Source organism: Peromyscus californicus, unplaced genomic scaffold (genome assembly GCF_007827085.1).
Source record: "Peromyscus californicus insignis strain IS unplaced genomic scaffold, ASM782708v3 Scaffold_15__1_contigs__length_86483966, whole genome shotgun sequence".
Classification (NCBI taxonomy): Eukaryota; Metazoa; Chordata; class Mammalia; order Rodentia; family Cricetidae; genus Peromyscus; species Peromyscus californicus.
This window is the reverse complement of record NW_026294447.1, coordinates 38212485-38229981: the sequence shown is the minus strand read 5'-3', so window position 1 is coordinate 38229981 and position 17497 is coordinate 38212485. Positions and strand designations below refer to the sequence as shown.

At 40.4% G+C, this 17497-nt stretch overlaps 1 protein-coding gene across 26 annotated transcripts in view; it reads right to left on the bottom strand.

Annotated features, from left to right (window-relative positions):
* The window catches only part of Nrxn3 (neurexin 3), a 1637399-nt gene that overhangs the window by 1499953 nt on the left and 119949 nt on the right, over positions 1-17497 (bottom strand). For all 26 annotated transcript variants that reach the window (XM_052738656.1, XM_052738661.1, XM_052738645.1 and 23 more), the window contains exon 4: positions 16186-16215. In XM_052738656.1, coding sequence (XP_052594616.1) covers positions 16186-16215 — 30 coding nt within the window. The remainder of the gene's footprint in view (positions 1-16185; positions 16216-17497) is intronic.

Here is a 17497-nt window from a genome sequence, read left to right as displayed (position 1 = left end):
ATAGCATATAATACATAGTGAAAAACAAAAGTATGTGTGTGTGATGTGTGAGTGTGTGTGTGTGTGTGTGTGTGTGTGTGTGTGTGTGAGAGAGAGAGAGAGAGAGAGAGAGAGAGAGAGAGAGAGAGAGGAGAGAGAGAGAGAGGAGAGCACCTAGCTCTTGGAGAAACAATATATGGAGGTTTACTTTACTATTTTATGAGTTTTTCATGAACAAAGACTGATTTTCATTCATTTTATATCTCCTGTGTTCAATGCTTGTTAAATTCAATTATACTTTATTGTTACTGTCAGAGGAAAGAGAATATAACTTCATAAGAGCCACAATCCTATTCTGTACTTAATATGTGTTAGTATAGATAACTCTCAATTATCTATACTAAAGGTACTAGTCATATGCTATTATTTATAAACATTATCATATATATCATAATATATAGAATATATATTAGTATATAATAATATGGTATTATCATCTCCATTTTTCAGAAGAGAAAACTGATGTTCAATAAAATTAATTGAAATCTGTTTTGGTATCTTGTGTGAATAAAATAACAAACCTTTAAAAAAAATCTTTGATTTAGATAAAGAATGGAGAGTAGGGATACTTAAAAAATCACTTCCAACTCACTGTTCTGAGATTGTGTCTCCTAGGAATATTAGAAGCTATACCTATAAAGTCTCATTAACCTGACTGCCTAGACATGAGCTGAAGAATCAATAGGCATGTAGTGTGGAGGTGGGAACACAAGACCTCAACCCTACACAAACAACTACAGAAAACCAAGGAATGATGAGGTGTAAAAATAGTCTTTCCAAGAGAAGAGCACACCAACTGGTTATCTAATACCATATGGTCAGCCCTGAAAATATATACATACTGTTAATGAAAAAGAGGTCATGAATTTGAAGAGAGCAAGAAGGGGTATAGAGGAGGGTTTGGATGGAGAAAGGAGAAGTGGGAAGTGGTGTAATTACATTATAATCTCAAATGGTAAAATAAGTATATATATTTTTAAGTCACTTCAAAGAGGACTTTTGGGAGAGAAGACATGTTGTTCTCCAAAACAAACTGTCAAAGAGTAACAGAAGAGTCAGTGAACAGGACGGCAGCACTGTTCATCTCCAGGGGACAAAGCTGTCACCATCTCTGGATGTCCAAAACAAAAGGAGGTATAAAAAGTCTCCAGCTACCAGGTTGAGCAAGAGAGGATTGGAGGGTAAGGGGCTGGGTCTGTGAATCCTCACATGTATTTTATTTACTATTATTTTTGGATACAAGTTGACCAAAATCAGGAAGAGATTTGTAAATCTGACAAAAATTATGATTTTTCTACAAATTCTTTTGACCTAACTTAGGCAATGACCTCCACAAGGCCTCGGGTTTAATGACATTTATTTCAGCAGTAGCTGAGTTCACTATTAAACAGATGCAGAGCACAACATAACGCAACTAAATCACTCTTGTAAATATTTAATATCATTGCCTTTCTTTTTTCCTTTTTAACAACTCACTATCAAAGGCCAAGCACATAGTAGAAAACACATTTATTTATTCTGTCCTGGAAAAAAAGAGCATAGCGCTCATGCATTTTATCTATCTAGTTCTCCAAATGACTTTGACACTTGAGAGCTCTGGTGATCAAAACAGTTTGAAGGAAAGCTATTTTGTAACCATTTAAGAACTGACTCTGAGCCCTTATCAACAGTCCTCCAAGTTGCCTCCTGGAAAAACCCTAAAGTTAACCCATCAGATGCATAGATAAACCCTAGGAAATTAAGAGGGAAGGAAAGAAAGGATATTTGCCAAAAATATGCTCTCACTTGAGAAAAAGTTTAATTTTTCTTTTTTCTTTTTTTTTTTTTTTTGGTTTTTTGAGACAGGGTTTCTCTGTGTAGCTTTTTGCCTTTCCTGGGGACTCATTTGGTAGCCCAGGTTGACCTCGAACTCACAGAGATCCGCCTGGTTCTGCCTCCTGAGTGCTGGGATTAAAGGCATGCGCCACCACCGCCCAGCCGAATTTTTCTTTTTATCTGTAAATAAAGTAACGATTATTCTGAACAAAAGGAAGGAAGGAAGGAAGGAAGGAAGGGGGAAAAAACACCATCAAGTGACAGTCTGAAACCTAGTCCCTAGAGTATATCCTTACATGATATTTTTACAGACCCCCACAGGCTTCTATTCTGTTACGTAAGCCAACATAGGACAGCCAAAAGGAAAATAAATGGGCATATATCGAAAGTCGACTGATATCACTATCTTAATTCAGCCAAAACAAAACAGTCAACATAACAAATCTTAAGAGACATGCACTTCATGAAGCTTTGAAACGTAGAACAACTTACCGGCAATCAGGTCTCTAACTGTGAAGCTATTTAGGAGAAAATTTTATTTATAAAGTTCACAAACAGTTCCAGAACATCTCTCATGTGGCATTAGTAACAGTGGCCTCAGCAGCCTATGAGTGATCCATAACAAATGCCATTCATCAGTGATGATAACTAAGTCTTAGTGGCCGTTTGGTGGGAGGGAGAAGAAAACAGCATTGGGACTTAGGAAGTCTGGGCCAATGGTACAGATTATCAGTGTGATACTCATGCCCTCTCAGCGTGTTTATTCATCTGCAAAATTACAGTGCTAAGGACTGAAGGAATTCTAAGTTCCCTCTCCCTCTGAAATTATATGCTTCTAAGATCTGAGGCAACAAATCAGCATTTTTTAAGTAACTGTAAACCAAATGTTTTTATTTTCTTCATGGCTCATATATTTTCATCAAGTATATAAGAAAACCCCATAGATCTTTTTGTTCATAACAAATAGCAAATACATCTTTCAAAGACCTAAAGGACAGACTTATCAGGATTTCGCTTTTTTTTTTTTTTTTAACATGCAAAGCTTAAGGAAGGATGAAGACCACCACTTCTCTTAAAGAAAGGCTGGTGCTCTCCATGGTGCTGAAACAGCACTAGTTACTTGGTGATTTCTGTCAGACACTTTGGTGCACAGGAACTCGGTACACACAGATGAAAAAATAAAATTCATAGTCATTGAAGTTAGCATACTTGTAATTTCATGGTTAATTCTTTAATACTATATGATGCGACTTAATACAGTTTTACCAATGTTGTATCTACTATTGCAACAGATCTTCCAAGTAGGCGTTTTACGAGTAAAAACAAACGGAAGGTTAAAATGAATGGATCATATGCTCAAAATTCCTAAACATGTTGGATGATATTAATATTGGTGAAATATGTTTATAATTATGTTAGTGTTTGCTAATGTTTATGATCCATAAATTAATGTTTCTACTAGAGGCAAGTTCAAATGTAAGGTGTGTGTGTGTGTGTGTGTGTGTGTGTGTGTGTGTGTGTGTGTGTATGTGTGTGTTGACTCAATGGATCTTCCTCTTTGCTCTTTTTAATCCATAGTTACAGTTGTGGACTAGAATTATTCATATGGACACCTGGTGTTCCAGGTACAACTGCCCCATTAATCAGTGTAGAACTAGAAAACGCACCATAAGCCATAATTTCAACCAAGACACTTGTAAATGCCCATTATTAGTCACTTGGGAAACAGAAGAATATATACCTCACTCAGAAAACTACATCTCTATTGCCAGGTAAATAAACCCAGACAAATGATCTATTGCAGGTGGATCAATGGCCACCACTTCATAGTGGACAGACAACACATACAAAATCCTCCGCTGTAGGTGAAAAGAGCCCACAATCCCTTGCTAAGCCAATGATTCCTAAACAAAGAACAAGTAATTCCTATCAGGAAGCAGTTCTTTCACCTAAACATTCACTATCTGGAAAAAAAAATCATAGACAAACTCCCAGTGTTTCAGGATGAATGACCTTAGATATACAGTGGAGAGGCACAGGCTCACTGACTGTGAACCTGCCCCAAATTTCAAAGTACATAAGACTATATAGAGCTCGTGATAATTCTCTCATCATACGCTGACATCAGCTCTTCCTGCAGTTCAGCAGGCCATTATCAGGAGTGCTGTTTACACACACGATATGGGTAGCCATTTAAGTACTTAGCTGATACAAACTGCAAGTATTTTAACAAGACTGGTGTCTAAAGCTGCAGTTGTTTAAACATCTGTGTTATGCATTTCACCAGGAAGCAGTCATTTCCCTATTGAAATAAACCCATCTAAAAAAACTATTCCCAATCAAAACAGAAAATGTGGTTAGAAGCATTCCTGAGTGGAACCAGTCCAAAAGCTTTATTCTAGAGACACTAAGGCACATTAGACTCAGAAGAGACTTTGGGATTGTCTTTGTCCCAAGTTTTTCATCTGAACATTAATTTTGGTTTTCAATATTCCTGTCTAAAATCAAAATCACAGAAGTGGAATTCCATGGGTAACTCTGTAGAGTACATTTGCCTTCTGGGAGATTCATAATCCATACTGTCCTAACAAAGGCTCAGTGAAAAGACCTTGCTCTCCAGGACTGGAGGGGGAGCTTAGTGGTGGGGTGCTTACTTAGTGTGCATAACCATACACACAAAAAAAGGTTCAATTTGATTTAAAACTATGTTTCCAGAAGTCATTTTTTCTTGATATTTGAGAAATATATATACACAACTTTTATATATGGACAAGGGTTTATAAGCATTTGCCTTTCTCAAATTTTTTTTTCACAAGATGGCAATCTGACTTAGCACACTATATAAGAGTATGTCCTGAGACATAACAAAAACTCTCCTAAATTTCACATGCACCTATATTTTTCCCTTGGGACTATTTTGAAGCCAGGTGGTATACTAATTTTTCAGAAATATGACATTTAAAGCTTCTCCAGTTAACAGGTAAATAACTAGGCTCAATGAAGAGTGATGTGTTAAGCACATGGCAGAACTGGGTAAGTTCTAGACTCTCCTATGAGCAGCATAACACAGGAGTCATTGTAGAGAGGACAGTGTGCTACAGCTCACTTCAGCAAGTTCATATTTCTAGATATCACTGATAATAGAAGGATGTGATTTTCAAAGCTATTTAAGCCAGCTGGCAATTTCAATAGCAACAAGGAACAACTGATTATAGAAACAAGTTCAACAACTTCGGTGTGAATAGTCCAAGAAAATGGGTTGGTTTTCCTACATGTGTTTATATTTGCTACGTGCTTTATTTCATTTCAGGAAAAATAGAATACACAAAATAAAACCTCTGAGATTTGAGGTTTATTTTTGATGGTATCAAGCCAAAGTTCTGACTCTCATTTCAATAACGGATCTACAGGCATTTGCAAGGCACAGTCATTAGTTTATCTTTAAGTAAATATTTTGATTGTCAGACAGCTTGTTGCAAACAAGGCTCTTTTCCAAGTGCTCACTCTTGATGCACCCAAGCTGGCTTGAACATCACTCATTTAATAATCTGTGCTTGTGCTCCGATGCAAGACCATCCCAAGGAAGTTGAAGAACAGGGCAGGAAAAATCATGCTTTGTGGGCTTTTCATTTAAAAGGACTCCAGAATATGGGGCCTGGGTTTTCTCTCAGTTCTGTGGTCTCTGCACTCCATTACCATAAAGCTTAGGAAATGAGCGATTACCGCACCACCGTCCCTCGTAACTGCTATTACAGAAAATCACACACTCACAAAATAGCATTAATTGTCAGAATTAGCAACCATTTAAAAGGCAGCTGTTCTTTCACTCTTAAATAGGCTCCAAATTTCAGATTCTCCCCATGCCTTGGCTGCTCCATTTACGCCTCTTACACACGTACACACATGCATGCACACACAATGAATCCTTAGGCAAACGATATTTTTTAAATGATCTACATTCAGAAGTTAAAAAAAAAAAAAAACACCACAGAAAATCCTGTTTATTAAGCAACATTTTTCACCCGAGTTCTCCATCGTTGTTAACAATCAGCTGGAAAGCTTCCAGACTAAGCAGCAGTCGTTTCCAAAGCTGCAGGTGGAAAGGCCCTGTTTTGTGTGGGCTGGGGCTGGGGGTGGGGGTGGCAGCGCAGTATCTCTTTAAGAGTCAACAGTAAATTAAACTTGCCCATAAGAGTGAAATAATTAGCAGTTAGTAGCTTATTAAAAGGATGGCAAAGGCCAAGCTGCCATCTGGGATCTCCAGTTTCTTGTGATTGTTATTATGTCAAGATGTGCCCGCTGTATTAGCTTTCATGTCACTGTGCCTGCCCTTACTTTGCATGTAAATTTTAGCGAAGGATGCAACACTTTTAAAATCAGATGTCCATCAGAAAGCGTTATCAGTCTGCCTTTTTATAAAGCGTATGTTCTTTTATTCCTCTGCTATTCTACTCACTACTAAATGCCTTAGGGGGAAAAAAAAAAGGAAAAGCCAATGATATCCATTAGATATGGTCTTTGTGCAATGGGAAACCTGAGCTTCATCAAAGACAAGGCCAAGCTGCCTCACAAAAGCACAACAGGATTGCCTCTGTTTACACACAGCGGAAACCACAGTGGCTCTGTCTGTCACACAGTTCATCCTTCTTAATGAAGCTAAAGCCAGTGAGGGCCTGCCATTGATTGTTAGACAAGCGTGCTCAGTTCTGGAAACGGAATAAACAAGTATACTAAAAACAAACGACAGAGTATCGTGACATAAACTCATGGAGTGACAGAAACAACATACATCCTAGCCGCCACCGTGTTGGCAAGAGTATATATGTATATGTGTGTGTGTATGTATATATGTATAAAGATACATACATACACACATATACATACATAGGTATGTGTGCATGCATATATATATATATCTATGTATGTATATATGTGTGTGTATTTATGTATCTTCTGAAACTTTAAGCTGTATACTTAAAAGCATGCATTTGATACACATTATAATGCATATGCTATGCCCCCAATGAAGATAAACAACACACAGATTAAAAATATTCTATATGTACACACACAAAGCATATTCACTTTTCTGAGTCTGAGAATTTAAAAAGTGGAGAAGTTGAATACTAAAGGATTACCTAACAGTTTCCTTTAGAAATAATAATTTTTTTTAAAAGCCTAGTATTAAAAGCTGTTGTAAGAAAAAAAAAAAAAACATAGACTATGTTTAAGCCAGTTTAATTTACAAGAGGTGGTTGAAAGCTGCTTTTAGTCTCCCACAGACTCTCGCCATCAAGTGTTAGAGGGTCTGGAGCATGTGTGTTCCCCTCAGCCCTAGATACTCAGCACCTAGCAGTTCATTGGCTCTCCAAAAATACTAGTTGAGGATTCAGTCTCCATGAATGTTTGTTGGAGGTAAATACCTTGATTTGCTAATGCTGAAGGAGAGATTCTACTAAACAGATGTATATATCACCCTGAAATGTATTATTTTTTCAGTACACCTACAAATGGAAGCTATCTAGGGAAACATATCACACCGCATAAACCTATCAATGAGTTTTTGGACAAACTGTACCTGTACTCAGAATCACAGACATTGCTGTCCTGCATACCTGAGGAAGGGATTGTGATAGATTCAAGCTTAAGCGCATCAATAAATGCATCACATTGGTACTCTTATCAAAATTTTTCTAACAGGAAACTCTTTTGAGTACTTTATATACAAATATATCATAAAGATAATACACTGTGATTCAACACATTCCTTACCTTCAGGCATTATCACAGTCAAGTTCCTATGGGTATACATATTGACCTGCCATTGAAAGCTAAATATCCCTTCAGATCAATCAACTTGACTTGTTAAGGAAAAAGCCCAAGCAAATAGAAATACATAATTTCATTTATGTATTGCCAACTAGAATTTAACTAAGACAGTCCATGGGCATAGTGTATGTTTTATTAATAGATCTATTGTTCACATTTACAGTTTTTAAATGGTCTAAAATAAAACAACTATGTAAAAAAAAAAAGTCTGCAATGTCCAATGAAAATTTTTAAACAAGGAGAGAAAGAAGTAACCCATCCTTCATACTTTAAAGCATCATTTCAAAGTCATCATTGCTGAAACACAGAACTACTAAAATCAAGCAATTTACCTTTTATGTTTCAAAAACATCCATTTTTTACACCAAAGATTTTCAAAACATTAGAAGGAGGGGGGGATGGGAACATGGAAAGAAGGCTTTTTAAAAAACAAAGTGATTGTTTTCATTGTTAAGAGGACGAATCAGTGGATGAGAAACAGATGAGACAAGAGATGGAAATGTAATATTGCCTCTATTTTATTATAATTAGATATTTATAGAGCACAGATGAGTTTATTTTCATAATTAGTAGCTGGCATTGCATTTACTAATTTGCATAAGTAGTTGGCTATCAAGATAGTAACTTATTTGCAGGGCTCTTGAATTCTAGCTGGGACTACTGGGAGCTCAACTCCTCAAATCAGCTCCCATAATGTTATTACCAGCAAAATACAGTCTATATGAAATAATGTTCAAGTTCATGTAGCTTGATTATCTCCTTCCAGTTTGGCCAGTGTTTCTTAGTTTGGCATTAGAAGCTCAGTGATGAAATTTAACGTGGGAAAAACACACATTAAATAAGTCATAAATAGCTTCTAACATCTAAAGGCCTAGAATAGATGTTTGGCTCAACTAGTCCAGTAAGAAGAGTTCTGTAGGGAAAAAAAAAAACAAAGAAATTGAGTATCCATGACAACCCTTATGATATACATCTCATCAGTCCTTGGCAGTTATCAAAAATGATAACTACCTCTTTTCCTGCTCATTCTCAACAGTCTCCACACCCTCCTACACATGCCTACACCATTCCACAAAACAAACTTCCTGGAACACATGACTCAAACTCTCTGATGGTAGCAAGAGGAGAATGAAGGACTTCCAAAATTGACTGCTATGGGCAAAAAGAAAACTTAGCATGCCAGCTGCTGGCATCCAACAGGAAATCTTGGAAAAGTAATTTACCACATATCTTTCTCTCCTAGCCATAGGTCAAAATTTGTGGTTCATTGGTTGACTCATTTGGCAAGTGCTAAGCATATTCTTTGAGTACTCACATTCATCTATAGGGAGAGAATGAAGTCAGGAGCTGACATAATTTTAGAAAACACATTTCCAGTCCATCTTGAAGTTCTGGTGATACAGATCCCACCTTCTTGCATGGGTGGCAATCATTTGGGGCAGAGAAGGGTCTCCTGACTCCGACAGAATTTGGATACTCTAGTTTGCTGCAGTCTCTGCCACCCGCCACCTAATGCTTCCTTCTTCTTCCTAGTTCTAGGCTTTACAGTAGCTATGAGGTCTCTGTTGGTATCTGAGTTGGCAACTCCTGCTCAAAATTCAATTTCAAGGGAAAGTATTTGATCACTTGCCTCAGCATAGACAGTCTCCAAATGGACAAGGGAAAGAGGAGTGGACCCAAACATACTCTCAATTCTTCAGCAGAAGCCATGGAGGTCATGTCTCAAAGCTAGAAAATGCTGGTTTCTAAAGAACCCTTCTGGTCAGCCACTTCTGGGTAAAAATTCCTAAAAGTAGAAGCTGACATTATGCCTGAACCCCTGCTCAGTTCTATAGATGTAACCTCACAGGGCTTACCGTTCTGTCACTAGGCTTTTAAAGAATGACCTGATCTGTGGCCTATCCTTTTCTCTGATAAACACTTAAAATTAATCCAAGTCCTTCCTCACTTTTAGCCTATGTACAATCTGTAACCATTTCCCTCTGATACTTGTATACACAAGGCCAAGAGATGACCCAGTAGAGTAGAGCAGGGTACTGTAGCAAAATGCCTGATCTCACCCCATGACCCTTGGTATGCCTTTGTTCAGTGGGCTGCAGTAATAAGGATAGCAGTAAGGGGTGCAAGTGCAGAATGACTCCACTAACAACATCACAGCTGAAGAAATCAAATCCTATTTCTCCACCATATCTAACCCCAAGTGTTTGAATGAGTTAAGTATTACTCAATTCTATTAGCATTCATCATGTACAGCTCTGAACCAAATTCTGAGCACATACACTATGGCTGACAATAGCGGCCAAGACACAGCCACCTGTACTTTTTCCGGGGGGCGGGGAGGGGGGGCATGATGCTTGAAACATAACCACACCCTATGCATCATGCAAAACAGTTAGGTATAGGCACTTTAAACAGAAGCATGAAGTCTGGCAGACCCAGGATACTGAACCCTTAGAATATTAAGAGGTAAAGGGGTGTCTGAAGGCATTCTGGAAAGAGGGGAGATCTCAAAGAAAAGCTCTCAGGAAGGGAAAAGTAATGCAGGTTGACATAATGGGCCCCAGAGGTTTCGGAAGGCCTGCAGGGCTGGCAGGGGTCACAGTGGAGCCAGATTGTATGTAGAGCCTGAGACAGAAAACATCTTGACAATGACTCAATGAGAACCCGCCAAAAGCTTTTGAGCTGATGAGCTACATGAGCGGATTTAATTTTAATTTTGCTTTATTTTCACTTTTGGGGAAATGATTGACAGCAAGATAAGAAGGATTAGAGACTTTGAATCCCTTCCTCATGCAGTACATTATACTAAGCACATCTGGACATTAACCAATGAAAGTATTTGTCTTCCACATAGGTGCAATCTGTAGAGAAGAGTGGCCCAATTCCCAGTAAGTTTAATACAAGTTGTGAGAAAGGTGCGTGGAGAAAGAGTTCAACTGTGTATGCAACACTCAAGGACAGCATCAAGTAAAACAGGAATTGTGGTGTGAGTCTGGTGGCCAGAGGATTGGGGATAAGAGGCTGTTAAGAGAAAAGGGGAGTTTGCAAAGTAAGCAGAGTTGCAAGGGAAGCTGGTGGCAGGTTTGACTGAAGCAGTAATTTTGTATTGAGGCTCCAGGGAAAAGGTTAAATTAGAAAGACAGGGCCACAGTGGAGACGGCTCTGAAAGTGAGGTAGCTAATCCTGTATCCCACATGCTAGACAGCAAAGTTTACACAGTTCTGGACCAATGGGCTGACTGGAAGGGAGAACTAACAGGGCCTCAAACCAGGAAAGGATAATGACCTACTAAGTTCTGGATGCAGACAGAGACGCAAAAGACAATTCTAGAGCCAATCACAGGATGTTCTCTCCACTTTGCGCACTCCACTTGCGCATTCTGGAAGGAGGAAGTTAGAAAGGAGTTTCTATTGGGTGTGGTGATATATTGTATACACTAATAAAATTTGTCTGAAGATCAGAGGACAGAACAAGCTGCTAGATTAAACATAGAAGCCAGGCAATGGTAGCACAAACCTTTAATCCTAGCACTTGGGAAGCAGAGATTTGTCTGGATCTCTGTGAGTTCAAAGCCACCCTGGACTACATGAGATTGACTCAGTCTAGGAGAGAAACAGAGCCAGGCAGTGGTAGCACACATCTTTAATCCCTGTACTTGGGAGTCACATGCCTTTAATCCCAGCACTTGAGATCTCATGCCTTTGCTTGGGAAGTACACACACCTTTAATCCCAGGAAGCGACAGCTGAGCAGAGAAAGGTATATAAGGCGTGAAGAGACAGGAACTAGGGGCTTTTCAGGTTGAGGAGTTGGCGAGGTAAGAGGTGGTGGCTGTGGCTTGTTCCTTTGTCTCTCTGATCTTTCAGCATTTACCTCAATTATCTGGCACCAGGACTTTTTATGATAAAACCTTTAGAAATTCATGGTACAATTGGGTGGTGAGGAAGATGGGGCATTGGAACAGAAAACTGTTTTGTAGACAAATGACACCAAGATTGACTTTGGACATATTGAAGTGACAGTACTAGGTGACATTTATATGGATATATGTTACAGCAAATGCAAGGTGGCAGGCTGGAACTCAAGACCGATCAATGTCTGAGACGCAGCTAGGAGGCAAGTCCATGGAGATCACACTTGTATCTCAGACAGGGCACATACAGTAGTGGTCAGGGATGCTGATTTTGTTTTTGAGTCTCATTTAGAAGTCACCTAACATCTCTCTGAGCCTTGTTATCAGTACGATTAAATACAGATAATGCCACCACAGACCTCGTAGATGAATGGTGGATATTAAGTATGACAAGGCCCAGAAAGCACAGAGAACGATGGCTAGCACACAAGAGTATAGCTGGTTTAATAGTGACAAAAATGACCCACAGAAAGAAAGAGTCTATCCACAAAAGCCCACAGGCACCCCAAACACCACTTTTAAGGGAGAGATGAAGGGATAAGAGGATGGAGGGGATAGGAGAGAAAGGGGACCAAACATTTTCAACAGACTGAGTCATGGGCAGATGAGTGGTTTCACCTATAAAGAGGTCCCTGGCCATTGGCCTCTTTCTTTTCCCTCCCCTACTCTTTTCCAAAGGTGTCAATCCAGGAATGGGGTGAGGACTCAGGGTGGCAGGTTTGAGAATGAATCCATCTGGACTCAGTATTAAAGGGGCAAGGAACCACCCAAGCTCAAAGTGGAAAGGGCCAAAACACTCCCAAGGCAGCTGTACAGAAAACTCAAAACTGAAATGAAAGATGACCAGTTCATGGCCCAGTCCTCTGCTGAGCATTTTGAATAACTCACCAGCCCCGTCTTTTGCCCTTGTCCTCACACTAGAATTTACTCGCCCTTCTTGTGCTATTTGGCATCCCTTGAGGGAAACAGCAGTGCCCTGGCCCACCAAGATGGGGAAGTTATCCAGGAGGGGAGAACCGGATGGAGACACACATTTCTAATTTATCAATTAGCTTCTCCTTCTCTCCAGCTGGTGTGCTAGGTTCTCTGAGCTTAGGAATGGGTGGGTGAGTTGAGCCACCCAAAGGTGCAAAGGGATGTCAAAGTATAAGAAGCAACCTGCTTGTCACCTCCGCTCCCTGACCGCCTGGCAAAAGGCTGGCTTTGTACACTAGCATCCCTCATTACCTCTTTCTCCTCTTCCTCCTTAAAGTGTTATGTGTTTTTATTCCTACATTTTTTCCATGCTTGCCTGGTTCGACCTTTCTTAGCCTATCGCCCCTTAATATTCCATCCCCCACAAATCCAAAAATTACAGCACTAAAGAAAAAAAGAGCAAGAAAGAAACACTTCAAAAATCTACAGTTAGTAAAATTAGGCAATTCTTCGATCCTCTCCCCTTTCTCTTCCATGATCGCCCTGGTGCTGATGATACCCCCAATTCAGTGATGCATAAAAACCAGCAGTTATGAGACACCTTTTCCTGTCTCCCCTGTTCCTGAAACATATATCACAAGAAGGATCTGAGAACACCCTACAATGGAATAAGACACATTTCTACACAGCATGTCTACTTCCAGAGACCCTGTTCCTGCTAGACACCACATGACACCATACATAAGGTTCAAGCTGACTTTACAGGAAAGCGGAATCACCCCCAACACTGAACATGGGGTTCATTGAAGGGCAATGATGACCATGGCTTTTTAATTTATTTAACATGTTGTTAAAAAGCAGTAACTTTTAATACACCCTATACATTCATCAAAATCAACGATTCCTCTCACATACATGGATAATTCAGAGTACACAATAACAGGTTGATAGAATGATAAATAAAGTGATCTATACCTTTACTTCTACCTACAGAAAGGAAGCAGAAGATCCAGTTAAGGAGAGGAAGCATGATGTCCACCATGGAGGCGGCAAGAGAGAGCGAGAGAAAGAGAGTGGACATCAGCACACTGTAGGTACAATGAGAAGAAACACACATGGCAGATCTCAGGACAGACAGCACAGGAAGTTGCCCCACATCATCCTCAGGAGGCAGCACAAAGCAAGTGCATGATGGGAGGCTTATGGAGCAAATGCTGGAGTCAGCCACACTGCTTCCATCGGCTTTATGATTAAGCTTCATCTCACTCATTTCTTCTCGGTTATATCCTTAGACACATGGCAAAGTCTGCATGCAAAAGCATTGCACAGCCACATGGATGTGAAATTGCACACGTATAACCCATCTTAAAGAGCATGGTTAGGGAAAATCTTTGAGAATCTCAGTTCTCTTGTATTTTCCCAACATTCACATGAGACATGAGGACCAGGCTGTGACATACAAGTATAAGGGATGCACACACAACACACATAAATACCACATGTATTTGTGGACACCAAATATTAATTCTGGAGATTCAGTGGGAACCAGGCAGAAGCCCCTAGCTCCTATGTGCAGGGATTAAAAGAAGGCAGGGGAGAAGAATGAGGGCTTTAAGGTAGTCATCGTAGGGGTAAGAATGGATGAGGCGAGGATGGAACAGAAGGAGAGGACGAGGAATGAAGTCAAATTAAGCCTCCAATAGTAACTTCAAACCTAAGTGGCACCATCGCCCAGAAGAATTCTGCATCCTTTCTTGAAGCCCCTATCTTAGCCTCGGTGTTTGCATAGTTTTCTTTTCTTTTCCCTCGAAGGGACATGAGCCTGGAACATGGTCACACTTGAATGCTGCCCAAGTGCACACGTGAGGTTAGAGTAAGGAGCATGCTATAGAGTCTCCAAATGCTCTTCACACCAATTGGGATCTAACCTTCCTATGATGCATTAGTGTGCCTGAAACAAGCTAAGTTAAGATCAAGGGAGTCCTCTCCTATCGGTCCATCTGCCTGCCCTGTGATACTAGCGATATGATGTGTGCAGTACTTGGAGGCACTTGGAATGCTGGAAGACCATCAGAAGAGAAACCAGGGACACAGAATTGGAGAACACAGGAGGAGGTCCTATCATAAGGACTCTGATGGCCTGTTTTTATGGTGTCACTTGTCATCAGGTGTGGACCGTTAAATTCCAGCAATTCATAGAACTCTGTTCATCTTTCTTTAAAGGGAAAGGCTTTTGTTTCTCAAATTATCCACATCAAGCCCATCCCCTACTCACATTAACTTCACAATACTTGGTATTGTGTCCCCTCACTAAGTTACAGGAACAGGCAGTCTTCATTCTAGTCCATAATCTAACTCGAGAGGACTCACTTGACCCTCTCCTTCAGATATATACTGATATCTGCTCTCTAAAAAACCAACAACATCTTGAAATTTATGGAGTCCACACCTTGGCTCATGCTGTGGAATACATTTACATTAGAAAAGCAGCCTTATTAATTCAGGATGCCCTAAACTGCCCACCTCCAACTGCCAAATAGTATCTTTCAGCCCTGGATGGTTACTTGATCCAATGGCATCCCCCTTATAATCAAATGGTCAGTTTGAGAGAGTAGGGGAAGGGAAATGGCCCTGTGCTCTCCAAAGATCAAGAAAAAAAAAAAAACCTTATGTGGAACTCCTCCACATCTTTCTTTTCTTTGATCCTCCAAAAGGCACATTGAGTCTGATGTGTGTTTTGAAAAGGAACAGATAAGAAAAATTAAAGAACAGTCTTTTGGTGACAGGGCAAAGCAGGTAGACCAGTCTTGCAATCACCCCAAGGCTTGGAAGAAACACAATGGTAGCAATTGAATAGTGAAGCAAAAGACAATTTTAAGTGGGCTCGGTTCTCAGATCCTGATTTGGGCTGATAATGTGGAAAATTCTTACTGAGGAGAAGAAGGCTTCATTCACAACCCACCCCATGCCTAGCTGAGCTGAATTTCCTGCACACTTCATTCCCTGCATATTTGAATATTTTAGGTTGCAGATGCTGAATTTACGGATCTTTATATGCAGTTTTCTTCAGGGTGTATAATGAGTTAGAATCCTACCATGAGGACATTAGCATGTTCTTTCGGTGATTCCTTTTATTCTTTTATAAAGAATTTAAAACAGTAACACCCCCCCCTCCCCCAAGGGCTTCCTTTGACCAGAAAGGGCAGAGTGTCATTAAGATGGCAATGGAATGGAGGGGTGGACATGCAGCAAACCTTTACCCAGAGTAAAGTTCAGGGAGAGACCCTGCTCCTTACTCCCAAGCTGGGCCCCAGCCTGGGGCCGAGGAGCAGCAGGAGGAAGTTAACTGCCTGGTTGCTCTGAAATTAGCTTCATTCACCCCCATTATCAAACGTGTCATGCCTTATTTCATGCTTCCCTCTGAGAGGCAGCCCAGCAGGGCAGTGCCCCGCCTGGCCCAGACCACAAATGGTAGGGAGGAATGGAGAAGCTGGGAGGTGGGTCTCCACAGTGCATCAGGAAAGGTGTTCCTCAGCAGCAGAGTGGCCATGGCTCCCACTCTGGCCCACAGCAGGAGGCACAGGCAGCAAATGGCCTTCTATGGAGGAGGCTCTGAATGACCAGCCAGAGGCACAGAGGCAAACAGTCAGGCATCTGCAAGACCACAGCACCTACCTTGTTCACTCATCATAAGATGGGAAAGGCCTGAGGGGGCGAAAGAGAGAGAAAGAGAAAAGGGAGGGGGGAGAGAAGATGGTTAAAATCCCAACTGCAAAGCAACATTCACTTAATTGCTGCACAGAAGGAGGTATAGTGAGGACACATGCACACACTCAGTAGCATGCAACACACTCTGAACACCAGCCCCCACACTATGGGAGAAGGCTGGCCCTCTCCCATCTAGAGAACAGATTTCCGTTCACTGAATAATACCAAGAACTTCCTTTTTATTGTTATTCTAGGCAATCCATAGGATTTGTGATGGATCTACTAAGATTAGTTCTCTGGCAAAGAGACTCGAAAGTATCAGGTTAACAGTTTCTTTCTTTCAAATTACTTGCATCAGTAATACATGTTCACTGCAGAAATTGGGGAAAACTCCAAGAATTTAAAAAAAAAAAAGAATCAGTTAAAATCTCACCATTCAGTGAATGCCATCCATCTCCCCTCCCCCATGCATTGTATTGTTCTCTGCGTAAATTGGATGATATTGAACACATCAGCATACTTCCTACTTGCAAGGGTCGCTCAGACTACCTAGAACCATTTTTGTTTTGTTCACTTTAACCAGTGATAACCACACTAGGTCTCCTACCTCTTCTGCTACACTACCAAAGTCTTCCATGTCCATGAGGGAAGCCCAGCCCTGAACTGAGTGGATTAAAGGAGGCAGACGAAGTCCCAGTAAACTAACAGGACCTCTGGAGAGTCCTGACAGGGGGCACACTAGGTTCTTCAGGACTCCTCAAGACAAAGGAAGCATTGGCTCTGATAGATCTGCTAACAGCAAAGGTTTCCAACTGCATGGTAGCCAACTACACTGGCCGTTTGCTCTTGGGCTGCTTCTACTGCCACTGAAAATATTTCACAAAACCCACATCAACCCCCGAGAGCCTCTACTTGAAGCAAAACTCAGGGATATAGAAGATTAATAAAGGACAAAAAAACCTCTAAAGTATGGAAATCTCTAAATGTTTTTGGAGATTACTAGAGATTTAGAAAAGTAATCAGAGGCTAAATGTAGGTCAAGAAACTGACTTTTAAAAGATCAGTGATATATTAAATACATAGATACACGTGCCATAAATGTCATGGACTCTATTTTTTGAAACAAATTTCATTAAACTATAATCATATTTTAAAAGCTCGGGTTCTGGCATTCAGTGCAGTAGGACCAGGATTAATACTTGTGGAAGAGTGAATCATGCCAAAGCAGATGAGTCTCATATTTGCTTTGTTCAAAAAAACTTTTTTTTTTTAGTCTTCT